The 26,077-nt window shown below is 48.9% G+C and overlaps 1 protein-coding gene across 1 annotated transcript; it reads right to left on the bottom strand.

The window, feature by feature from the left end:
• Positions 1 to 12,581: 12,581 nt before the first annotated feature.
• Positions 12,582 to 25,928, bottom strand: BATF3 (basic leucine zipper ATF-like transcription factor 3). The gene is made up of 3 exons (XM_027565649.1): positions 25,813 to 25,928; positions 22,950 to 23,054; positions 12,582 to 13,231 (listed from the first exon to the last, which is right to left on the bottom strand). Exons 1-3 carry the CDS (start codon positions 25,888 to 25,890, stop codon positions 13,046 to 13,048), a joined length of 369 nt encoding a protein of 122 aa, XP_027421450.1. The 5' UTR covers positions 25,891 to 25,928; the 3' UTR covers positions 12,582 to 13,045.
• Between the last annotated feature and the right edge of the window lie 149 nt (positions 25,929 to 26,077).

Genomic DNA, 26,077 nt, shown 5'->3' with positions numbered 1-26,077 from the left:
GCAAAGCCTTTCTGAAATCCTGATTTGAAAGCGTGGTCCAGAGGTTTCTGAAATGCATCATCATCTTTCTCCTTATTAATGCAAAGAATTAGACTGGATAAGGGCACAGATTTGTTCAGTCTGCTCTGGGGCCCTGGAGTGCCTCTCGGGTGACTTTCTCTCTCCTAGCTTTCTGCAGACTGAGATGACTCAGACCAGGGCAGGCCATTGTGTCCTTGTGGAGGTGTGAAGATAATGCACTCCAGCTTCAGGGTCACGCCAAGAGTGACCACAGGGAGAAGCCCGCTCCTTTGTTGCACCCTTGAAGGTCTGGACAGCTGGAGAACAGCTTGCGGTGAAATGTGTTGGCTTGTACTCACCTTCAAAGCATTTGTTTGCAATGACAGGTTCTTAGTTTCCTGGACTCTGTAGCGAACTAAAGAGGATAGAGGAGGAAAAAAAGAATGCAAGAGGAAAATATCAATAGGAAAAATTGAAACAGGTGTAAGGGTTTTTTTTTTTTTTTTTTTTTGTATTGGGGTATAGCCAATTAACAAACAATGCTGTGATAGTGTGAACGGCCAAGGGACTCAGCCATACATATACAAGGGTAAGGGTTTTTAAGCACAAAGATATTTCAATACAAAATAAATTTTAAAAGGCAATGTGTCTGCTGAATATGAAGGAAGAGAGATATTTCCACAGAGATTCCGTTCATACCCGAGAAGTTTTCTCATGGAAGTTGGGCACCAGAATGGGTGGTTAGAAGGTGCTGAGAAGCCTCTCACATCAGGATCCATTCATTTGCGTATTCAGCTATTTAAATGAGCTATAACAAAGCATGGGGTGTATGCTGTGACTCAGTGTACCGTCAAGGGAAGCACAGAATAAGAGCATTCAATCCAATGCGTTGGGGATCTAGCAGGCTTCCAGGAAAAATGGCCTTTGGCCTGTCATGGAAAGGATGCTTTGGAACTGGAAGAAAAAAATGAGGAGGAGGAACAGCAAAATAGGAGGACCTGATTCAGGATAATGCAGCCCAAGACAGCAGAACCAGAGAAGGAGCCCGGGAGACTTTGCTCCTTGGAGGTGACATTAGTGTCAATATACTGCCTCTATCCGCATGGGGTGAACACCTCCAAACCAACAATACTAGGATCATTTGAACCTGTTTAAAAATAATTTAAAAAAAAACATAGCTCTTATTCGAATATAAAATGAACATGTATTAAAATTTTTAGGCACATTTAAGAGAAAGATTAAATTAGATCATAAAGAGTAATGATTATTAATCAACCGGGAAGCTGAGCAGTTATAACTAGTTCAGAAGAGAATGCAAAGGGTGGTCATATTTATAGATTTGGAATATTGGAATGATGGCGCAAATTCAGGCAAACTGGTTTTTGGAGGGAGAGGACGGGAGGAAAATGATCATCTTTTGGTATAATTTGCATGTCTATAGGTAAAAATTACTTTGCATTGCTCAGTTAGCTACAATTTATAGAACTGTAAACTAGCTCAAAGACTCTGAAAGACCGTAATTAGGTAACCTGAAGAGTGTTTTCTGGACAAGCTGAAGGGACACCTCATTTTATTGCTCTTTGCTTTACTAGGCTTTGAAGATGCTGTGTTTTTTTTTTTACAAATTGAAGGCTTGTGGCAACCTTGCATTGGGCAAGTCTATAGGTGCCATTTTTCCAAACAAATCTGTTCACTCCATATCTCTGCATCACATTTTGGTAGTAATTCTTGCAATATTTCAAAATTTCATTATGATATTTGTTATGGTGATCTGTGATTAGCGATCTTTGGTGCTACTATTGCAATTGTTTTGGGTCTCCATGAACTGTGCCCATAAAAATGGGAAACTTCATCAGTAAGTTGTATGTGTCCTGCTTCTCCACTGACAAGCTGTTCCCCCATCTCTGCCCCTTTCCTCATGCCTCCCCTATTCCCTGAGACACAATAATATTGAAATTAGGCCAATTAGTAACCTTACAATGGCCTCTAAGTGCTCAAGTGAAAGGAAGAGTTACACATCTCTCACTTTAAATCAAAGCTAGAAATGATTAAGCTGAGTGAGGACAGCATGTCAAAAGCCAGGATGGGCCAGAGCTAGGCAATAAACAGTTAACCAGTTTGCGGATGCAAAGGGAAAAGTTCTCAAAGGAAATTAAAAGTGCTGCTTCAGTGAATACGCAAATTGACAAGAAAGCAAAACAGCTTTATGCGGATATGGAGAAAGCTTTAGTGGTCTGGATAGAGGAGCAAATCAGCTACGACATTTCCTTTAGCCAAAGACTAATCCAGAACAAAGCCCTAACTCTCTCCAATTCTCTGAAGGTGGAGAGAGGTGAAGAAGCTGAGGAAGGTTTGAAGCTAGCAGAGGCTGGTTCATGAGGTTTCAGAAAATAAGTTGTCTCCATGATATAAAAGTGCAAGATGAAGCAGCAATTACTGACATAGAAGCTGCAGCAAGTTTCCCAGAAGTTTAGCTTAGATAATTAATGAAGGTGGCTATACACTAAACAACAGATTTTCAATGTAGATGAAACAGCCTCCTATTGGAAGAAGATGTCATCAGGGAATTTCATAGCTGGAGATAAGTCAATGTCTCGCTTCAAAGCTTTAAAGCACAAGCTGCCTCTCTTTTAGGGGCTGATGCAACTGGTGACTTGACGTTGAAGCCAGTGTTCATTTACCATTCTGAAAGTCCTAGAGCCTTTAAGAATTATGCTAAAACTACTCTGCCTGTACTCTATAAATGGAACAACAAAGGCTAGATGACAGTGTATCTATTTACAACATGGTTCAGTGAATATTTTAAGCCTACTGTTGCGACCTACTGCTCACGAAAAAAGACTTTCAAAATATTACTGCTCATTGACAATGCACCTGGTCACCCAAGAGCTCTGATGGAGATGTATGAGATTAATGTTGTTTCATGCCTGCTAACAGAACGTCCACTCTGTAGCCCATGGACCAAGGAGTAACTTCTACGTTCAAGTCTTATCAGTATGTAAGAGACATATTTCATGAGGCTATAGCTACCATAAGTAGTGATTCCTCTGATGGATCTGGGCAAAGTAAATTGAAAGCCTTCTGGAAAGGTTCCCCTTTCTAGATGCCATTAATATTCATGATTCATAGAAAGAGGTAGAAATGTAAACATTAACAGGAGTTTGGAAAAGGTTGATTCCAGTCCTCATGGATGACTTTGAGCAGGAAGACTTCACTGGAGGAAGTAATTGCAGATGTGGTAGAAACAGCAAGAGAACTAGAATTAAAAGTGGAGCTTGAAGACGTGACTGAATCACTGCAATCTTATGATAAAACTTTAACAGATGAGGAGTTGCTTCTTGAGAAAAAAAAAAAAAAAGGTTTCTTAAGATAGAATCTACTCGTGGTGAAGATGGTGTGAAGATTGCTAAAATGACAACATAGGATTTATAGTATTATATAAACTTAGTTGCTAAAGCAGTGATGAAACTGATCAGGACCCTGCGGCGGGGTCTTCCCAGAGACAGACCCCACCCCTTCCTTGTGTCCTCTACCTACGGTAGGCCTTCCCCAAGTTCCAAAAAACAAATTTAATCAGAGAAGTGAGAAAATACCGAAACAAAGGAAAGCAGTCAAGCAAGACAAAAGAATAGTAGTTTAGCCATAGAACAAAGGGAAGGACCTTTAGTTCCTCCTCAAGGTTATAGACCCTTGAGCATACCCTTGAGTTGTTTTGCAGATCCTAAAACCTCCACCAAGTAGAAAAAGTTAACTGTATGCTGACCATCAGAATGTAGACCCCAGGCCACTTAGAACCAGAAGGTTGATAATAGAGGTTCCAGAAACATCACCCTGTTCCCTCACCACCAAACCAATCAGAAGAGTGTACACAGATGGTCATGTACCCTGTCCATCTCCATCATCTTGCCTTTAAAAACCCTTTCCTGAAAACCATTGAGGAGTTTGGTCTTTTGAGCACGATCTGCCCATCCTTCTTGCCTGGCCCTGCAATAAGCTCTGACCTTTCCTTTGCCACAATCCGGTGTCAGTAGATCGACTTAACTGCGTATAGGGTGAGCACCCCCAAGTTTGCTTCAGTAGCAGTGGTAAGGATTGACTCCAGTTTTGAAAGAAGTTCCACTGGAGGTAAAAATGCTATTGAAAAGCATTCTATGCCACAAAGAAATTGCTTGTGAAGGTAAAGTCAATTGATTAGGCAAACTTCCTTGCTCTCTCTTTTTTTTTTTTCTTGCTCTCTTTTTTTAAGAAACCACCACAGCCAGCTTCAGCAACTGCCACTCTGATCAGATCAGTCATCAGCCATCATCATCCACCAGCAGCAAAACACCACTGGCCAAAAGATGATGACTCATTGAAGGCTCAGATGACAGCACTTTTTAGTAATAAAGAATTTTTAAATTAAGGTATGTACATTGGGTTTTAGATGTAATACTGCTGCATACTTTATTAATAGACTATAGTATAGTTATAGTAAACGTAACTTTCATATGTGCTGGGAAACCAAATAATTCATGTGACTTGCATCATTGCTATAATCCTTCTAAGGCGGGGGTCTGGAACTGAACCCAGACAAGCTCCTGGGGATGCCTGTGTTTTTTCCCCCCATGAAGTGAAGTGAAGTCATTCAGTTGTGTTGGACTCTTTGTGACCCCATGGACTGTAGCCCGCCAGGCTCCTCTGTCCATGGGATTTTCCAGGCCAGAATACTGGAGTGGGTTGCCACACCCTCCTCCAGGGGATCTTTCCAACCCAGGGATCGAACCCAGGTCCCCCGCATTTCAGCCGGATTCTTTACCAGCTGAGTCACAAGGGACGCATCCTGTTAAATTTCTTTTTTTTTCCTCTCTCTCTAGTTGAGGGTTATTGGTGATTTATGTATACCACTTCTCTGTGCACAGTGACAAGTTAAGTAATCCTAAATAAATATTAAAGGCTTAAATAGTAAGGATTGCAGGACAAATAAAATACAATTGTATCTCAGCTTTTAAACAAAATTGAAGGTGACACTTGAGATTTGTTCTCTGCGTGTAGTTCTGCCCCCTCCCCCATTCTCATCAACCCGCCTACTGTCCCTTTCAATGGTACTGTTACCAGGTCTTTAAAAAACAACTTCACTGTGGTTTATGGGAATCCCTAATTTACAACAGGCAGGCTGACCCAGATGATAAATTACAGGAACAAGAAAAGTAGCTTAGGTCCACACTCTTAAATGGGGAAATGACAATGGGAAATTCACATCACAAAGAGAGTAAGAGTAAGTTTTTTGGGGGGAGCTGGAATGAGGGTGAGGCCTTAATTGGGGTGAAGACTAGGAAAATCCATCCATCATACATCCTTCTCCATCCATCCTTCATCCTTCTCCATCCATCCTTCAAACAGGACTTTTTACTGCTAAGCAAATGTGCTGGTTACCGTGTTAGGCAACTAGGGATACATGAATAAATAAAACACATTTCTTGTCCTGTAGTTGCTTACATTTTAAAGAGAGGTATTCCCTGTTCCAACAAGATGGAGAAAATCATTACATTTCCTCCAGCTGACACGGGTCTGGAGGTAAGATTTCGGAAACTCTATGACGTGGTGGCCCTCTAAGGTATTTAGGGGCTTGGGGGGATTTTTCCTTGCTGGTCCTGCTCCCCACCCCCAACCCTGCCACATACACAATGGGGACTTAACTACTAATCGTTGGAACGATAATTAATTAGTGCTAAGTCACTTCAGTTGTGTCAACTCTTTGCCATCATATGGACTGTAGCCCACCAGGCTCTTCTGTCCATGGGGATTCTCCAGGCAAGGATACTGGAGTGGGTTACTGTGCCCTCTTCCAGGGGGTCTTCCCAACCCAGGGATCAAAACTGTCTCCTGCAACTCCTGCATTACAGGCAGATTCTTTATTGCTGAGCCACCAGGGAAGACTAAATTCATAATAGTAACTAGTTATTAATAATTCATTATTTTATTATGTTACAATAAAATTTTTATTGTTACTTCATAAATAAATGTATTGATATACTACAATAATGAATTATTTCATTTTATTAATAAATGTATTTGTTCACTCCAATAATTAAGATGAATTAAAAGTAATGCAATCAATTACTAATAAAGTTTCATAATGATTAATAATTTGCAAATGTGCTGCAACCACTCAAGAACTGCTGTGGGGAATGTTCGCTGGTTCTTTCCACCCTTTGGCCTCAGGATGCTGGCCACCAACCACTATTGGTTCTTGAACTCTCTTACTTTCTCAATTTCAAAAAGTCCTGCCTGGCAAACTGAGGGTTTGTCAGTCTGTCCCTTCTGTGGGTTTGTGACATTTTGGAAGGTACTTTCTGGCCTTGCTGCCAGCCTAGAGGAAAGACTGCAAAGAAGCTTGGTGAACCCGGGATGCTCTGGAAACAATCTGGCTTTCCAGACTCCAGCACCATCCAAGGAGTTTTCCTCTGGGATGTGGAACCACACAGGGTGGATGCTGAACAGAGTGCCGCCCTGTACAAGGCGACGGAGAACTCAAACCAGTTCATGAAGACCCTTGATTAATGGATGAATAGATAAGCGTCTGGGCTTCCCAAGTGAGGCAGTGGTAAAGAATTTGCCTGCCAATGCAGGAGATGTAGGAGACGTGGGCTCGATCCCTGGGTTCAGAAGATCCCCTGGTGAAGGGAATGGCCACCCACTCCGGTATTCTCACCTGGAGAATCCCGTGAACAGAGGAGCCTGGCAGGCTACAGATAGTCCATGAGGTCACAAAGAGTTGGACACGACTGAGCAACTAAGCAAGCACACAGATAAGCAGCAGGGTTATTAAGGGAAGTCAGGGAAGTTCCAGGTACACCTCAGGCCTTCCAGGACAGGGTCATAGAAAGCAGACCCTGGACTCTCCCTCGCACTTTCCCTCGAGGTCGTGGTTGGAATCCTGAGCTAGTGGCCTTTGGTCTGATCTGCAGTGACATTTCTGATCTTCTTAAGAACATCATACTAGAAAAGGTCATGCTAGAGCACCCAGAAGAGCAGGTGAGCTATCTCCAGGGACAGAATCTGCCCTGAACACAGCCCCAGACTGGGGCTCAAACTCGAGCACGCCACGTCACGGGTACCTACACCTGCTCACTGCAGACTTTCAGGGTGTGTCACATTGATGGTGATGATGTCTGTGGCGGCGGTAGTAACCACACGGATCTCCTTTGCCCCCAATAGTTGGGGAGGAACAGAGTCATCAAGGTGGTCAGTTTCTAAATGGGTGATCCAGGAAACTTCCCTTGCCTCCAAGTAGAGCGAGGTTTCCGGAAGCTGGCCTTCACCAGCTCCACTCTCACGCCTCAAGACGTGTGGTGTTGTTAGGGGCCTTCCAAGAGCCAGGCCTCCTGGGGCTTTCAGCATAACTTCCCCAGGAACAGGGATGGTTTAGGTTCAGAGCCCAAGGACTCCCATCACCCTCTCCCCTTTCTCCATCCATCTCTCCTTCCTCCCCCCTTCCTCCTCTCCATTCTTCCTTCTTTCTGCTGCCCCGGCTTTCGGGGGCAAGTCTTCCCGCTGTGGCTCGGGGGACTCTGCCAGATTTCCTTCACATCCCGGAGGGAAGACGAGTCAGTGAGCTCCGAGTCTGTCCCTTTTCCTCCAGCTCCTGCTAGAGCAGAACCCACAGCGCTGGGGAGGACACCCAGACTGTGGGAACCCCAGCACTGATGGGAAAGAGAGGGGCTTTCGGGGCTCTCACTTTCCTGTCCGTTAAGAGTCATCATTCTCAACCAAGGCTTGAGGCCCAAATTGGGGCCTGATTCAGTGATGGAAACCCCAGGTTTCAAGGCTCCGGTGGTGCAATACGGGGCAAGATTGCGGACAGGAAGTGGTGTGGCTGCATGGTGAGAAGGAAGGACTTCCTCCCTCGCTGACACTTTCTATTCTGAAGGCGCCTTTCTTAGCCTGCTTCCCTTCCTTTCAGCCCGACAAAGAGCCACTCGCAGATTTAATTCACACGCAGGGCCAAGCGTCTGGCACACGCAGCAGGGTGAACATAACCAATCAAATCCAGTCTCCAGAACAGGTCTACCTCCCCTGTCCCTCTTGGACTAATTTATACAGATTTTCTGCCTTTTCAGAGTAGGAGGTGGAGAGCTGAGACAGCCCCTAATGTTACTGGGATCTTGGCAGAGACGATCTTAGCAACCAGATGACTTAGCAACTTGACGACTCTTTGGTTTTCAGAATGCTCGTCACATCTCCAGTTATCTTGGAGGGAACTTGGCCCCGTCACTGTTGACTCCCTACCCTGGGCTACCCTAGTTTTTGGTTCCCTAACTCCAAATTGACTGTTGGCATCAAACATGGGTGCCTAACCCTCCTCAAATGTTTGCTCAAACTCAGTGAGCACCCAGCTTAGGGAGGAAGCCCCAGAGTTCATCAGATAATCTGAATAAAGCTCTTAATAAGCAGATAAGGCAGCTGGCACATTGGAGCCAAGTGGCCGGATCGGGGTAGTGGGGTAATTAGGAGACATAACCGAAGGACTTGGAGGAATCAAATATGATGTATAGGTTTCTGACCAGGTGGATGTTGGAGCCTTTAACAGACAGTTAAAAACAGACTGAGAAGCATATTTGAAGAGAAGATGATGAGACCAAGAGTGCAGCTTTGAACATGTTGAGGGGGAAACGCTTGTGAGAGGTCCTCTCAGAGACACAGGACAGGCAATTGAGCACACAGGTCTGCCCTCCGAAGAGACAGCTGGGCTGTGGGTACCGATGTGGGAGTTGTCAGTATAGAGACAGGTGGTGATCGAGGCTCCAAGAAGAGGAGACCCCTTTATACTGGCAACCAGCACAGAAGCTGGTATCGCAGGCCATTAGGAAGTAAAGGAAGATAAAGCCTGGGACATGCCCATTAGATTTGGCACAAAAGGAGCCTTCTGGGGACCTTTAAGGGGGCAGTTTCAGTGAGGTTTGGGGAGCAAAAGCTGGGTCTTTTTATGGCAGAGACTGCAGATATTCACCTAAACCTGTTCCTCCAGCTCCCAAGAACATGGCTGAATTTCATTTCCTAACCTCCCCTGCGGCTGAGTGAGGCCTGAGATCTGGCCCGTGAACTGTGGGTAGGAAAGGATGCCCTCTCATCTCCAGGATACAGCTCTTCCCCACTGTCCACCCTGGACCCTTCCTCCAAGTCTCCCAGTCAGGGGAGAGGACCTGAGGGACCCCAAGGCCTCGGGGGCACAGGGCACCTACATGGAAGGAGACTGGGCCTTGGGTTGTTACATGGAGCCAGGGGGCTCTGGCCAGTGGGGCTGGCAGGCTCAGACACCCCCAGGTCAGCAATGGAGTGGGTGATCAGCCAGCTGGACAGCAGTGACCGGAGCAGATCAGGATTCAGGACAGCTAGAGGGGTCTGCAAGCTGGAGCTTGGAAGTACTGCAGGGGCCAGGTGAGCCCCAGCCAGATGGTAAAATGCTCCCTTCAGGAATGCGCTGGAGTTGAAAGACAGCTGCGGCAAAATGCCTGCGGGTACAAGATGCACACTCCGTGTGTCCTGCTCTCAGCTACATCGGCCCCTGGGACCCTGGCTCTGAGTCCGTCCTTCACAGAAGGGCTGCTCGCCGGGACGGGGCAGCCTGGTGAGGTGCTGACAGGTGGTGACACCACACTTAGCCACTGGCTCGGCAGGACCCTGCCCGGAATCACCGCCTTGTGGCACGACAGCAGCCTGATTATCAGTTAGACTGGATCCGTGGTCAGGTCCACCGGGGTCACAGCCTGGCTCTGCTTCGCACCCACAGGTGACCGTGAGCAATCCCCTCCCCTTGCCACACCCCTCATCTGCAAAGTGAAGGGATAAGGCTGGATGATTTCAAAGTCTCTTGTGCTGGGAATTCCCTGGCGGTCCAGTTCTTAGGACTCTGTGCTTTTGCTGCCGAGAGCCCAGGTTCAATCCCTGCTCAGGGAACTAAGATCCCACAAGCTGTGAGGCTAGATAATGCCACCACCCCCTTGAAACAGCAGCATTCAGGATGCTTTGACCTGGTCCTGCCAGTAGGCATGTGCTATGTGCTAAGTTTCTTCAGTCGTGTTCAACCCCATGAGACTGCAGCCCGCCAGGCGCCTCTGTCCATGGGATTCTCCAGGCAAGAATACTGGAGTGGATTGCCATGCCCTCCTCCAGGGGGTCTTCCTGACTCAGGAATCAAACCCGCATCTCTTACGACTAACCTGCTTTGGCAGGCGGGTTCTTTACCACTAGCGCCAACTGAGAAGCCAGCAGGCACAGGCCCTGTTATCTAACAGCAGCCTTTCAGCACCTCTGAGCAGGCAAACCTTGCCACCATCAGCCTGTGTGAGTCACAAGACAGAGGCAAGACTCCAGCAAGCAGGAGAAGAAAAGGAGAAGAAAAAGAGGCTTGTGGGGAGCAGCCAAATGGGATCCTGGTATGAAAGCAACTATTTCTTCACCCCTGGAAGAGCTGCTTTCTATTTCTTTTCTTTCTTTTTTAACCAACTGCATTTACAGTTGGTTACATTTACACTTTCTTTTCTGTCCCTATTTCTTGTTCCCTTTATGTGGGCTGGCTCCACCTTCTACAACTCCTTTGTTCCAGGAATAAAAGATAATTGGGAGGGGGAAATTTTGCTTTACTCTCTGGGGCCTCCTTCAACTCGGCTTGCTTCTGATTTTTCTGAAAAAGTAGAGTTGACTGGGACCTTGGAAAGGAAATAGCCTCTCCTCTCCTCATCTACTCTAATATTTGTTTAAATAAGAGAAGTGCTACACTCAATATGTCAGCAAATTTGGAAAACTCAGAAGTGGTCACAGGACTGGAAAAGGTCAGCTTTCATTCCACTCCCAAAGACGGGCAATGCCAAAGAATGTTCAAGCTATCATACAATTGTACTCATTTCACATACTAGCAAGATTATGCTCAAAATCCTTCAAGCTAGGCTTCAGTAGTAAGTGAACTAACTTCCAGATGTACAAGCTGGATTTAGAAAAGGCAAAAGACCAGAGATCAAATAGCCAACATCCAATGGATCATACAAAAAGCAAGGAATTCCAGAAAAATATCTACTTCTGCTTCATGGACTACGCTAAAGCCTTTGACTGTGTGGTTCACAACAACTGTTGAAAATTCTTAAAGAGATGGAAATACAAGACCACCTTACCAGTCTCCTAAGAAACCTGTATGCTGGTCAAGAAGCAACAGTTCGAACCAGACATGGAAGAACAGACTGATTCAAAATTGGGAAAGGAGTACATCAAGGCTGTATATTGTCACTTTGCTTATTTAACTTACATGCAGAGTACATCATGAGAAATGCCAGGCTGGATGAATCACAAGCTAGAATCAAGATTGCTGTGAGAAATACCAACAACCTTAGATATGCAGATAATACCAGTCTAATGGCAGAAAGCAAAGAGGAACTAAAGAGCCTCTTGATGAGAGTGAAAGAGGAGAGTGAAAAACCTGGCTTAAAACTCAACACTCAAAAAATTAAGATCATGGTATCTGGTCCCATAATAGAAGGGGGAAAAGTGGAAACAGTGACAGATTTTATATTCTTGGGCTCCAAAATCACTGTGAATGGTGACTGCAGCCATGAAATTAAAAGATACTTGCTCCTTAGAAGGAAAGCTATGACAAACCTAGTCAGCATATTAAAAAGCAGAGACATCACTTTGCCAACAAAGGTCCATATAGACCAAGCTATGGTTTTTCCAGTAGTCACATACAGATGTGACAGCTGGTCCACAAAGAAGGCCGAGCGCCAAAGAATTGATGCTTTATTAAACTGTGCTGCTGGAGAAGACTCGAGAGTTCCTTGGACAGCAAGGAGATCAAACCAGCCAATATTACAAGAAATCAACCCTGAATAGTCACTGGAAGGACTGATGCTGAAGCTGAAGCTCCAATACTTTGGCCACCTGATGCAAGAGTCGACTAAATGAAAAAGATCTTGATGCTGGGAAAGACTGAGGGCAGAAGAAGGGGGCGACAGAGGATGAGATGGTTGGATAGCATCACCAACTCAACAGACCTGAGTTTGAGCAAATTCCTGGAGACAATGAAAGACAGGGAAGCCTAGTGTACTGCAGTCCATGGAGTCGAAAATAGTAGTACATGACTTAGCAACTGAACAACTCTCCCATTCAATAGTGATTCAGACTTCTATAAAAGGAAACTTGCTGCCTGATCCTATGAGTACTAACGGAATGGAAGGTGACCAACGCGTGTACAGAGAAAACAGTGTACAGTGCACAGATTCAGGAGAAAGTCAGCCTGGAATAGAAAATCTTCCATGACAGTCCAGCCTGGGTGGGAAGTTGACCAGGGTGGGAGGCCACGCAGAGCATATGACAAGCAGGAGTCAGGCGCAGCACCCCTCTGTGCCACCCTACTAGGGGAGGGCAGGGAGTCCCATCCCCGCCAGATGCCTCCCCACCTAGCTTGGATATGTCCTTGGGGGTGATGACCAGGAGGGGAAATCAGACCCAGGAGCTGCAAAACCACCTGAGGGAACAGGAGATGACCTCTTCAGAAAGAGGAAAGGTATTGCGTCTCTAAATTCCAAGAACTTGGCCGAAAGGAGAGAAGACAATGCCTTTTTTAATATTTTTATTTATGTGTTTGGCCGAGCTGGGTCTTAGCTGCAGCACGCAGGATCTTTCATTGTGGCATGTGGGATCTAGTTCTCTGACCAGGGATGGAACCAGGGGCATTGGGAGCTGGGAGTCTTAGCCACTGGACCACCAAGGAAGTCCCGACAATGCCTTTATTATGCATATGCTAGGGGAAATGATTCTGCAAGGGAAGGTACTAGCTGCCAAAGCAGAAGCACAGCGACTCCAGCCTGACTCAGGCCTGGCTTCGCTGGCGGACCTGAGTCGGGTTCCTGCGGGGAGGGGGAGCGTCACGCTGAGGCTGGGCCACCGAGGACCCAGCCCGGAGCTCCAAAGAGGTGACCCAGGCACCCGAATGTGGAGAGAAGCCTCCTCCTGGGCAGGGTGAAAGACACCCACTCGTCGGGCTCCTCGCTGGGCCAAGGGGGGCCGTCTCTGGGCTTCACCGGGGCAGGCAGCCGGCCACGGGGTCTGGCCGCGGCAAGGGCACAAAGTTCAGGGGGCACAGCAGCAGTGGGCACACCTTCTCGTGCTCCTTCAGCGTCTCGCTCAGGTGCTTCAGCTCCTCTGTCAGCTTGCCGATCTCCCTCCGCAGCACTGTGTTTTCTTGCTCCAGGCACTCATACTCCTGGGAAGACAGGAAAGGCGCAAAATCGGCCCTGAAACCTGTGCCCTTCCTCCATCCTCCCGCAGATCTAACTGTGGGCCACGAAGCTCACCTCCTTCCCTGGCAGTTTCTCCTTAACGGTGCCTGCCTCCACCCCTCGGATGTGTTTGTTCCTCTGGTTCATGTCTCTCCCCTCCCACCGGGATGAAAGGTTCTGTGAGCGCAAGTTCTATGAGGGCTTTGTTTTTTTGAATCATCTTTATTGAGGTGTGTGTGTGTGTGTGTGTGTGTGTGTGTGTGCTTACCTGCTCAGTCAGGTCCAACTCTTTGCAACCCCATGGACTGTAGCCCACCAGGCTCCTCTGTCCATGGGACTCTCCAGACAAGAATACTGGAATAGGTTGTCATGCCCTCCCCCAGGGGATCTTCCAGACCCAGGGATCGAACTGCCGTTTCCTGTGTCTCCTGTATTGAGGTGAATTCTTTCCCTGCTGAGCCAGGGGGGAAGCTGCTTACCGAGGTATGCTGCTGCTGCTGCTGCTGCTGCTGCTAAGTCGCTTCAGTCGTGTCCGACTCTGTGCGACCCCATAGATGGCAGCCCACCAGGCTCCCTCATCCCTGGGATTCTCCAGGCAAGAACACTGGAGTGGGTTACCATTTCCTTCTCCAATGCATGAAAGTGAAAAGTGAAAGTGAAGTCGCTCAGTCGTGTCTGGCTCTTCGCAACCCCATGGCCTGCAGCCTACCAGGCTCCTCCACCCATGGGATCTTCCAGGCAAGAGTACTAGAGTGGGGTGCCATTGCCTTCTCTGTACTGAGGTATAATTCATATAAAATAAAATGCACAGACTTTATGTGTTTAGTTCAATGAGTTTTGACAAGCATAAACAACTGGTTTGATCGAGACACAGAATGTCTCCATCCATCTGGAAGTTCCCTGATCTTGCTGTAGCCACACTTTCCAGGAAACAAACTCACTCAGAAGGACAATGCAGATCGTGGAGTGCAGTTTACTACACCGGCAGGCCCAAGGCAGAGTCTCCTCTTAGCCAAGGACCCCAACCAGTTTTTGGGAAAACCTTATATACTCCAAGTGTTCATGCCCAAATCCACGTCCCCAGATTCCCAGAAACTAGTCTGAACAAAGGAAAAGAAAGATACAGAGTTAACCTGTGATTCATATGCCTTAAGCCTAGGAAGTTAACAGTGGACAATTATCAATAGGCCTGTGGTCATACCCCAATAAGCATAATACAGTGTATGATTCTATTCAGTTACACAGATAATTAGGGTATTCTTTCAAGCAATGGAGAGTCTAGGTACAAGCCCTGGGGCTCTTCCTTCTAGGGGCCTGGTTTTCCAATTGGTATGTCATTTCCATAGATCCTGGGCATCTAGCTCAAAGTCCACAGTCTGGCTCAAGATGGAGTCCTGCTTTCAAGACGGAGCCTGTTCTGTTTCCTCCTTCAATCTCCCTCTGCAGCCAGCCGCCCCTGCCCCCTCGCTGCTGATCTGCTTCTGAAGGTCTGTGCTGGGTTCACTCTTCTAACCCCAGCACCCGGAAAAGTGTCTGGAACAGAACGCATGTTTGTTGAATGCTGAGTAAATGAGTGAAAAATACCTGTTGCTTTGGCTTTGCTTCAACACTCACCTAATAAGTTTCCACTATGTGAGAGTTTACAGAGGCTTAGAACTGGGGGCGGGGCGGGGGGCGGAATCAGAGAGCCCTTAGCCCAACCCACCCAGTGTTCCCTATGTAATCCCATCTCCCACATCCGACTCTCTCCTTCTTCCAAGGATACTTCCTTCTGACCGCTCTATTAGAAAGCTCCACTTTGTACTGATCTAAAATCCTTCTCCCCTTCACACCCACCTACTGGGCCTGGTTCCACCTATGGAACCACACAGAGTACGTGGGATACTTTCTCAACATCACAGTTCTTGAAATGTGAGATGGCCCCATACCACTTCCCCTTAGGTGTTCTCTGAGCTCAACTGCCTCAGGTCCTCCCGGCTCCTTGGGTTTTAGGACTTCTGCTTCCTCTGCCCTCCTGGAGGCCATTCCCGATGTATGTTCCATTTGCCAGGGGCTCTGAGCAAACTTCCCCTAATGCAGTGCAGTGCATGAGTCGGGAGGGACGGGCCATGCGGAGGGCAGCTGTCTAGAGGTAGTCTGCTCTGGGTGGGACCCACATTCAAAGCCAGCTGGCTCGAGAGATTCTTCTCCCTGAGCTTGCAGAGAAGTGCAGGATTTGCCTGCATCTGCTGCACCTCTGTCCTTGCTTGAATGACCGTTTTTTTATATTTTGGCTTAAGGGTGGGCTCTACATCCACTTCTACTGAATTTCACCCTGTTTCTTGGGCACCTTCCAGCCCAGCAAAATCATTTTGAATATTGATTGTGTCAGCTCCTGAACTGGTGATACCACACAGCTCTAAGTTTTCCCCTCATTTGATGAAGCAAGTCTTCTTTTTCTTCATTAGTAAGTCCTACAATACTCGGCCACTTGCAGAGCCTGACCTTCTTAAGGCTGACAGTCTCATTTGCATCTTGTTGAAAAGCTGTTTTCAACCATTTCTAGGTTGATTCATATGATTAGGCTTTGTCGTACCATGCATTTTCTGAGCTGGGGACCCAACCTTATTATCTTACCAGTAATGTTTGAGAAATATTACGGAAAAAGTCTGATCTTCTTACAAGTATGAAGACACATGCAAATTCTCAGCTCTCCCTCTTTGCTAAAGCTGTTCTCCTCAACAGAGCTATCTTCCTTTTTTCGAATGTAGGCCCAGCTCAAGTCCACCACCTCCAGGAAGGCTTCCCTGATTACAGCACCTAATGAAACCACATCTCTCATTATCTGTTCTCTTCAGTCTTGTATCATAGTTCAATCTTACTTATAGTAAATAAAGTCTCTCCCCAAAGATTAGAAACATATAGCAACCAGGAGCCTCTGCTACCTTCTCCTATAACCCTTCTGACCGGCCCCAGCGCCAACATCTACGACTCCTCAACATCAGTGACTCCTCAACTCTTGCCCTCGGTCTCCTCTTACCTTCTTTCCTCCCTGCCTCCCCCTTCTAGTCACCCTCCTCCCGCTCAGAACAAGGGCCCCAGAGGGGTTCCATGCAGAGGCCATTGAAGCTGTCCCTCTGCCCCCTGTCTTTCCAAGGCAGGCTCTCAGGGTGGCCTGGAATACTGTCCATGGCAGCAGGCCTCACCCACGTGCCCACAGGCTGTCCGGGGATGACTCTGGCTCCCCCAGGGAGCTGGCCACATCTGCCTGCAGCTCTCTCCCAGACCTACCACCCCCAGCTCCCCACACTCTCGTCTGGGCTTTGACCAGCTCTAGTTCTGGAGTCAGAAGTCAGTCTCCTAATGCAGTAAGAGGCCCTCCGTGGGCTGGAAGGGTCTGGATGGGAGGAGGGCATGGGGGCACAGGCACCACGGGGAGCCTGCCCACAGCAGAGGCTGAGAGAGACTATAGCTCTGGGTAGCTTGCACATGCATGTGTGCAAGCGTGCACAACACGTGCACACACACACACACACACACACTCCATCCTGCAACTGGAAATGCTCTTCACTCCAAGTAAAATGGAGAACACGTTTGAATGGTCCCATCCCTGGTGGCTCAGATGGTAAAGAATCCACCTGCAATGCAGGAGACCTGGGTTCGATCCCTGGGTGGGGAAGATCCCCTAGAGGAGGGTATGGCAACCCACTCCAGTACTCTTGCCTGGAGAGTCCTCATGGACAGAGAAGCTGGGTGGGCTACAGTCCATGGGGTAGCAAAGAGTCGGACACGACTGAGAAACTAAGGACAGCACAGTGAGCTAAGATTTTAACTGGATTCCAAAGAACAGACTCCTTCCTGTGGCAGAATATTCCAAATGCCTTTGTGTGGTTACTGAACTGTGTGGCAAGATGCTCGTGAATGTCTGAGCTTTCCCTCTGGAAGCCACAGGGGCCACACTGCCTAAGTCCTCTGCTTGCCCCAAACCCCCACTCAGAAAGGCCACAGAGTGGGCGCCCAGCAGGTCCCCTGGCTGCCTTCTCCCTGGGGACTTTCTCTTCTGGGACTTAAGTTTTATTCATAAATCTGCCAGAGGGGGCTTTTTATCGGGCTGAGGGCATAAAAAGAGAAGAAGTCAAAATCTTCTTCAGGCAAGACCAGTTTCACAAAATAAAAAAGGGGAGTGGGGAAGAGGAGGTGGGAACACTGAGTGGGTACAGAGAGGAATGAGGAAGACCCTCTTCAGCCTGGGGAAAATCACCTGGACTTAATGTGTGTGTAAGACAAGCCAAGAACGCTAGACCCTTTGTTATTTCCAAAGAGATGATCAGTCTAGCTCTGATCTTGCTGACTCTTGAGTCTCCTGCCCTGGGAGGGTTTGAGGTCACCAGGCTGCCTTCTCTGGGTATTTGCAGGACACAGTCACAGAGCAGAGACTAGAATGGGAGGTGGCGAAATCACTGCAAATCCAAGTTCTGCCTCGGAAATTAAGCTGTTTCGGGCAGTGATTCCCAACTGGGGCAATCTTGGCAGTCCCCAGGGGACACTGGGAGCGGCTGGAGACAGCCTGGGTGGTGACAGCTGCAAAGGGGGCACCACTGCCTCTGGAGGGTAGAGGGTTGAGCACAGATGCTGCTCAATGTCCTAGGGTACACAGGACACCCTCCCCAACCCAGTGAGGAAATAGCTGACCCCAAATGTCAATAGCACTGGGCTTGAGAAACCCTGGTTGAGCACCTAAGAGAGGCTGATTGAGGACTGAGGTGCTGTCTGGGTGGGGAGAGATTTGGAGTCTAAGATGCCTTTGACGCAAAGACTGGTATGTGGGAACCAGGGGCCAGAGATGATAACTAAGGCGGGAAGGGAATGAGGGGAAAGGAAAGGCCATCAGGAGGACACAGACCCTCTTTCACAAGTGAGGCAACCGAGGCTCAGAGGTACAGCGATGCTTCCGAGGTCATACATACTTGGGACCTGATCCCTAACCCCAAGATCAGCCGCAGCTCTCACGCAATGATAGAAATTCTGCTTTTGCTTGGCAGTGCCTGGGCCCAAATTTCCCCCATGGTGGTTACCAGCAGGAAAGGACTACTCGAACTCAGGATTTTACAATAAGTCTCTTCCCAAGCCTTAAGCTCATATGCTTCCCAGCAGAAAAATTGTGTCACCAGCCCAGGGCGGTACAAATTAGTGTCATCATCACTTTCTAAACCCACTGAGGACTGACATGAAGCATTCTCTTAGAACACGCAATATCTGAAAACACCAGGGCAATACACACCACAATCATATTGCCCAAGACAGTTGTCAGTTTGTGACATTTAGGGCTCCTGAGGATGGCACTGCTGCCTTCCTTTTCTGGCTCAAAATCCTTTCTCAGTCTGACATCTCCGGGTGCCTGGCTTGAACCAGTGTGATCCACTTCTGACACATTCGCAACAGGCCTTAGAGACCCGGACCGTCTTCTTGGGTTCCCATCTGTGAATGTGGACCCAGGTCGTGTGCCTAGTGTTCAGAGATGAATACGGGCTCAAAATCCCCAAGAGAAGGGTAAGTGGTTTGACTGGGTGACTTGAAAAGCCACAGTGAACAGTAAGGCACACAGATACATGCTAGGAACCGCTTCTGGTCACCACAGTGTGGCTTCCAGAAACACCCGCCCACGGGGGAACTCAGACAACCCTGAAGAGTGAGCCTGGCCTCTCCCTGGCTCTGCCTGCCCAGGCGCCCCTCCCAACCTGCCCTTGGGGGGGGGTCCTGCCTGATGGGATAGCTCCCCCATCTTTGGCGCTGGAGAGCTGGGGAAGGAGGAGGGCGCCTGACAGACTTGTAACAGCTGGGACTAGAGGAGACCTTTCTGCATGTTGGAGGGAAGAGAGGTTCAAGAACTGAGTGGGCAGGAGAGGATGGTGGGAATTTTTAAACACATCCTGCTCTAAATATTCCCCTTCACAGTGCTCAGGATAGGCAAATAAAGAGCTCGTGCTAAATGGAGATATTTAGCAATGGCAGCCCACAAGATGGGATAGAGGAATTTATGGGATAAAGGCTTTACTCAAGGGGACTTCCCTGGCGGTCTACTGGCTAAGATTCCATGCTTCCACTGCAGAGCAGTGTGGGTTCAAGTCCTGGTCCAGGAATTTAAAATTCCACAGGTTGCAGGTTTAGCCAAAAAAACCCCGCTTTACTTTACTCTTAGGACGGGTGGGCTCCTCTCCTCGGGGAATTACAGGGCAGTTGTGGCTGCCAGGTGGTGGTGGGTTTCATGGCCCCTCAATGTCTCCCAACGCGCTGGCCGCATTCCGAGTCTGAGGAGGAGGTTTCCAATCACCTCTTACTTCTCCCAACCTAGACGTGGCCCGGGAGCCCCAGGGAGCCCGTGGGGCTTTCAGCTGTGACCCACAGCAGTGTGCAAGGTCCCCTGCCCGCAACCCACTGGAGCACGAATTATTCATCACCACACACCTGAAGCAGACATCTCACTGTCAATGTGCAGATGTTCATCAAAGTTTGAAAACTAGTCACCAAGGTGGCTACTGCCACCAGCGACCAACGACACTTGTGTGCAGCTAGTGACGACAAAGGGCTTGTGTGGTCCGGATGGAACCACTGTCCTGGCCTCCTTGACACTGTGTTTCCCAACAAAACTCGCCATGGTGCGTGATCCTGATCCATCCTGGCAGCTCCCCAGAGAAAGAGGGGAGGCCGTGGTCTTCTGTGGAGGCCCTGGGTTTCAGAGCAATCAGCCCCGTTTCTGGAAAGGGCAGCTGGCATGGTTATTTCTATGGATAGCAGAACAAGCTATGAAGGGTCCTCCACCCACTGTTCTAAGAGGGATTAGGCAGGAGAAAATGTGACGAACCACCCTTAAGTTTCCCAGACGTCAAGTTCATTTGGTTATCAAATCCCACAATGACAGAAATTGAGAGAGACCCATCTCTTTTTTTTGAAGCTGTAGTATTCATGTTACCTTCCATGGTATACAGAATAAGTTCCAGGCTTTCTGAACTAATCAATACAATTAATAAAAATCCCCTAACTCAGCTGGGAAAGAATCCACCTGCAATGCGGGAGACCTGGGTTTGATCCCTGGGTTGGGAAGATCCCCTGGAGAAGGGAAAGGCTACCCACTCCACTATTCTGGCCTGGAGAATTCCATGGACTGTATAGTCCATGGGGTTGCAAAGAGTCGGACACAACTGAGCAACTTTCACTTCAGTTTCACTTTAAGACTCTTATACCTCCCCAGGACAGGAATGAGATCTGATTCCTCTCCTTGTGACCCAGTGGTAGTGCCTTGCTGGCAATGGTTCTTATTTAACATTTGTTGAGGGATTTCCCTGGGAATCCAGTGGCTAAGGCTTCGTGCTCTCAATACAGGGGGCCGGGGTTCCATCCCTGGTAAGGGAACTAGATCCAGTATGCTGCAACTAAGAGTTGGCATGCTGCAATGAAGATCAAAGATTCCAAATGCTGCAACTAAGATCTGGTATATCCAAATAAATAGATAAAAATAAAAATTTAAAAATATATATCTGTTGAATGAATCTACTTGACCTTGTTCCACAAAAGATCTTATCCAAGTCATTTAGTCACCTCTGCACACATAATCACAGAGGTCTTAAAACCGAGTATCCTCTGGTGCGTTTTGATATTAATATACCCATCTCCAACTAGAAGCTCTTCGAGAGGAAGGGCCCAGCTGTCAGGCTGGCGCATGTGCTCTGAACATAGGGCTGTGCACTGACTGAGCCACAAATCCCTTCTGGGGGTTGTTTGGTAACATGAGGCTAGAACCAGGCTTGCTTCAGGAGCAAGGGGAGGGAAGAAAGGAGGCAAAAGACATCCCAATTCTTCTGAGGAATTTTACAGAACAATCCAGTCTGGGACAGGCTTTCCCAGACCCTGGTTTGAAGGTCCTAATCTCTTTCTACAATGCAGGCTTCCTACTTTCAAGAAAGAATCTAGCATTTATAATGTATGGCCCTCTGTGAATTTACATCAGTGGGTCTCCTCTCTCTGGAGGCTGTGCATTCTAAATCTGTTCTCTGCTCACTGTGAAGGGGTTTTTAGAGGCAGTCATTTCCCACTCATAACACCCCAAAGTCTCCAATGCTGTCAACACCCTCAGACTGGCCGTGCTGAGACCATCTACAGCCAGAAAGATTGGCAGGAAACTGCTGAACCAAAACCCTTAATGATCACATCAATCCTGTGTAAAGATGAGCGCAGAGCTGCCGTCGATTCCTTGGACAGATCCTGGATGCCTTCTACATCACTTCCTGACATGGAGTGGTTCCCGCATCCTGGCTTCGAGATTATGTGGGATAATCCACAGGGACGGCAGGAAAGGAAAGAGTCTAGCATCACCCTCAGGTTCCTGATTGGGGTGATGGGTCGATGGTTCATTAGCTTCATATTACAATTTGAAGACAGCTGAGAAGAGGAAGTCTCAGGATGAGCAATCCCACTATTATGGCCAGGCTGCCACCAAGGAGCCTGAGGGGACCCATTTGGAGGCCTCGAAGCAGACCCTGGAGGTGTGGGGTTAGGGCCAGGACAGAGGTCTTATTGCAGTGATCACTGCCTACCTGAGGGTAAGCGATGCTGGGAGCTGACAGATCAACAGATTAAATCTCCCAGGTGAGAGGAAAAAAGGGTAGAGTCTGAAAGCATGGTCAGCACCAACATTTGAGAAAACAGACAAGTAGAAAGGTGAACAAAGAAACAGAAAAAAGCGGTTAAGAGGGTCAGGAGAAATAGGAAGCTAAAGACCTTGAGGGGGGACTTCCCTGGTGGCCCACTGGCTAAGACTGCACACTTCCAATGCAGGGGTCCCGGGTTCAATCCCTGGTCAGGGAACTAGATTCCACATGCTGCAACTATAAGATCCTGCATGCTGCAATGAAGACTGAAAAACCTGAGCGCTGCGACTGAGACCTGGCACAGCCAAAGGAATAAATGCAAATAAATACTCTTTTAAAGTTGTAAAAATAAAGAAGCTAAAGACCGTGAAAGAATGTTCCAAGAAGCTGTCAGAGGTCCCAGCAAGGTCAAGGATCAGGGGACTAGAAGGAGGTCCCTGGACCGGGCAGTGCCAGGACACTAGCGGACTCAGTGGAGCCGTTTCTGTAGGAAATTTGCATGTCTGTGTGTGTGTGTGTGTGTATGTGTGTGTCTGTGTGTGTTTGGGGAGCAGAAAGGATATCACAGTGGCCTGGGAAATAAATGGGAACTGGGGACATCGAGACAGCAGGTCTCTTTTCAAGAAGCAGGGAGGGACTTCCCTGGTGGTTGGGTGGTCCATGCTCCCAATGCAGGGGGCCCAGGTTCCACCCCTGGTCAGGGAACTAGATCCCACATACCATGAAAATAGATCCTGTCTGCCAAATAAATTCAATAATTTTTTTTTTAAGAAGCAGGTAAATAAAGGAGGGAAAGAAAGGACACGGGGCACTAGCTTGAAAGGGAGTTAGGATCAAAAGGAAGTTTCCTCGCTTTAAAATTAAAAGAGAACTGTGAGATACAACCAGTGAGGGAGCAATGAAGACACCGGAGAGGGAAGACTCGGAACGCTGGGCTGGAGGGAGGCAGTGGGATTAGACGTGCCCGTGGCCGAAGTGGCGATGACCAGGGCGCAGCCTCGTGGCCACCACCCTGCAGGGGCAGAGGACCACTCCCTGCCGTGGCCCTCACGTGGCTCAGCCCCAAACACCTGCTCACCTCGTGGAGTTTGTCAGCCTTCTGGGTCTGCTTCTTCCGACTTCTCTGAGCAGCAACTCGGTTTTTCTCCCTCCTCCGGACCTTCCTGTCATCATCCTCAGGGCTCTGGGGGAAAGGTCGTGGTCAGGTGGGATGCTGAGGCCCCTCGCCGCCCCTCCTCTGCCCGCTCTCTTCATCCAGCCCTGCTCGTGGAGCGTCACCGTGTTCGTTGCAGTCACAGCAGCGCTTGCTGCTCCATCAGCAGGGGAACAGTGGCCCCAGGTCGAGGGAGCACTAGCCATGAGCTATGGCTGGGTTAGCTGCTACCCCGCCCCTGCCACCCCCGAGACCTGTGTGGTGGGACTGCCATCTAAAAGATGAGGAATAAGAAACTCCGAGAGGTTGAGGAACTTGCTCCAGGTATCACAGCTAGTGGGGGGCCGAACGGGAAGTGGAACTCACGTCTGCTGGACTCCAAACCAACGTTCTCAAACCTTTCCCCCACCCCACGGGGTGTGTGCCTGGAAGAGGTGTGGTGCTGGTGTGCAACTGAGGACGGGAAAGGCAGAAGGCGGCTGCTATCTGGGACTTGCCGTGGGCCAGGCCTTCCGCCAACACACACAAACAGGTACTTTTGACACTGTGTGCAAATCACAACTACGCTGGTTACTGATTGTAATCATGCAACTCTCCTAACACACCAAGTGGTCCTAAATGCCACAGGCAGCTCATCCCTTTGAACAGTGTTTGACTGACATTTTATTTCACAGGTCAGAGCAATTTGAATCCTAAATTGATGATGTGTCTTGAAAGCTCTTAGCTATACATGAGATTTGTTTGTGGGGTCGCACAGGGTCGGACACGACTAAAGCGACTTAGCAGCAGCAGCAGCAGCAGTCAAGTCCTTCAAGAGTTATTCTGAAAAGGCAGGCAGAAAAATGCACCTACAATGGTAAAAAGCACTTCATCCAGTTATAGAAAACAGAGGAGGGGTATAGTATTTGCTTCCCAGAGACCTATGAGAAGATTCCATAGAAATACTACCTTTAAAGAGTTTCAAGATCAAGAAATCAGTGGGATACAAACACAGGAAAGCTACTCAGTTATTACTATTAATGGAAAGCAAATATTGATAACATGAAATAACAGATGTTTTCAGATATCATTTTATCTGGTCTAATATTCCAAATAATAAAGATACATATCTCCCCAAGTTACAGTGAGTAGAGAATTTTCAGCATATGCAAGAAAATAAAGCTATGAAAGGAAAAGAAGAAAGAATGTGACATAGAGAAGTGGCCTGAAGACAGTGTTTAAGGGACACAAGATGTTAAGATGCAGTCTTTAAGAGGCAAAGAAGTCTCGGTGGAGGTAATCAGAACACAACAGGGAGTCTGACAAACAGAACTTTAGCTTTAGAAATACAGGGTCTTGGTTTTGTCTCTTACTAGCAATATGGCCTTGGGTAAATGACTTACACTCTCTGATTTTTCGATTTTCTCATTTGTTGTAAGTGTGATTCATTCATTCTTTCAGTAAGTATTAACTGAGTACCTGCCATGTGCCAGGCACTGTCTTGGGCACTAGAGACGCATGCCCTGAACAAGTGGTCAGTAATCTCTGCCATGATCATCCTAACAGCCCAGTGCTTGGAGCTGCATAAGATAAAACTAGATTTTATCCCAAAGCGCCACATGGTGTGTCTTCAATAACCTCTGTTGAGACTGCTATTTTCTGCTGAGTCCCTTATAGCACTCATCACCAAATCATGCCTCTCTGGTCCTCATTGGAGATTCATAAGGCACAAGGGAGGAGCATGCATCCTGCCCTGTAAAAGTGGACACTCCAAACTGGATTTATCACCTACCACATGGTCGGACCTGACAACCAGCAGAAACATTTAATTAAGGCAGAAAGAGAGCAGCAAAATGTTGAGATATTCATATATTACTAACCATATCTCTATTAGTCCTCATAAAAATCACAAGAAGTTATATTATATTGATTTTTACATGTGGAGAAACTGAGGCTCAGAGAGGTGAAGCAGATTCCCCAAGGCTACTCAGCCTGTGTGTGGCAACGCTGAGGCCCAGACTCAGCTGTGTAACTCCCTAGCGTCACCCGATGACATTCTGTACCAGGCTCCTAACTGAGAAGCAGGGCATAACCCTGAAAAGACTCGGTCCTAACGTAGTTGAGTGAGAAGTTCTCGGTCTGCCGTCCCTACCGGCAACCTTGTGTGTTTCCCCGAGTAAGCGGCTGTAAACACGGTGGTGGACAGCGCAGAGGACCTGGCGCCCGCCGAGGGCTCTCCACCCGCCCTGAGGTTGGAGTCTGCCCACCTCGGGCCGCCACCTCGCGTCCCTGGGCCATTCGGGAGGCCGCCGGAGGAGAGTACATGCTGAGATTGCCTAGGCACGAGCCGCCCCTCGGAGCGGAATTTCCCCTCTCCACACCTTGGCCCCAGCTCGGCGCGGCGGGGAAGGACCACGCGCTCCGGCGATGGGGTGGCAGCCGGCGGCGGCGCACGGATGGCGACACCTAGGGAGGCCCGGACCCCACGTGCCGGGCAGCGTGGACAGTGCCCAGCCCTACCAGGCGTCGGCGCCCTCTGACCTCTGCTCCTCCCAGGCTCAGGAGCCCAGGCACCATCCCGGACGCTCCAGGCACCTGGCTTGCGCTCGGGGCGGCCGGGCAGAGGCGCACAGCTGGGTCCCCGCGCGCCTCCCACGCCGCTCGCGTCCGGCTCCCGCATTGCCCTCCACCCCTGCTCCCATCAGTCCCCAGCCGGGAGCCCCAGCACCCACCTCCTCGCGCCCCTCGTAGCGCGCCCACCACTCCCCCCAACCCGAGCATCCCCCCGAGCCTCTATCTAGCTCGCTACCTGTGGCCGCGCCTGGTTCCCGGGCGCCGAGACGCTCCTGTGCAGGACGCTGCCGGCCGCCGGGAGCCCTTGCGACATGCCGGGCGCTGCTCCGGCCCGGCCCGGCCCGCCGCGCAGCCTCGCGGACGAGCGGCCGCGCGGCCCGGCGCGCCCTGCACGCGGGGCGCTGCCTACCGGCTCCCTCGGGCCGCACGCATCCCTGCGCCCCCGCACCTGCGGGCCGCCGCCTCGGCCCCGCCCCCCGGGCTTCCCGCTCCCCCGGCTC

This window comes from Bos indicus x Bos taurus, chromosome 16 (assembly GCF_003369695.1).
Source record: "Bos indicus x Bos taurus breed Angus x Brahman F1 hybrid chromosome 16, Bos_hybrid_MaternalHap_v2.0, whole genome shotgun sequence".
NCBI classification, from domain to species: Eukaryota; Metazoa; Chordata; class Mammalia; order Artiodactyla; family Bovidae; genus Bos; species Bos indicus x Bos taurus.
Note: the sequence above shows the minus strand (reverse complement) of the source record. Positions and strands in the feature narration are given on the sequence as shown.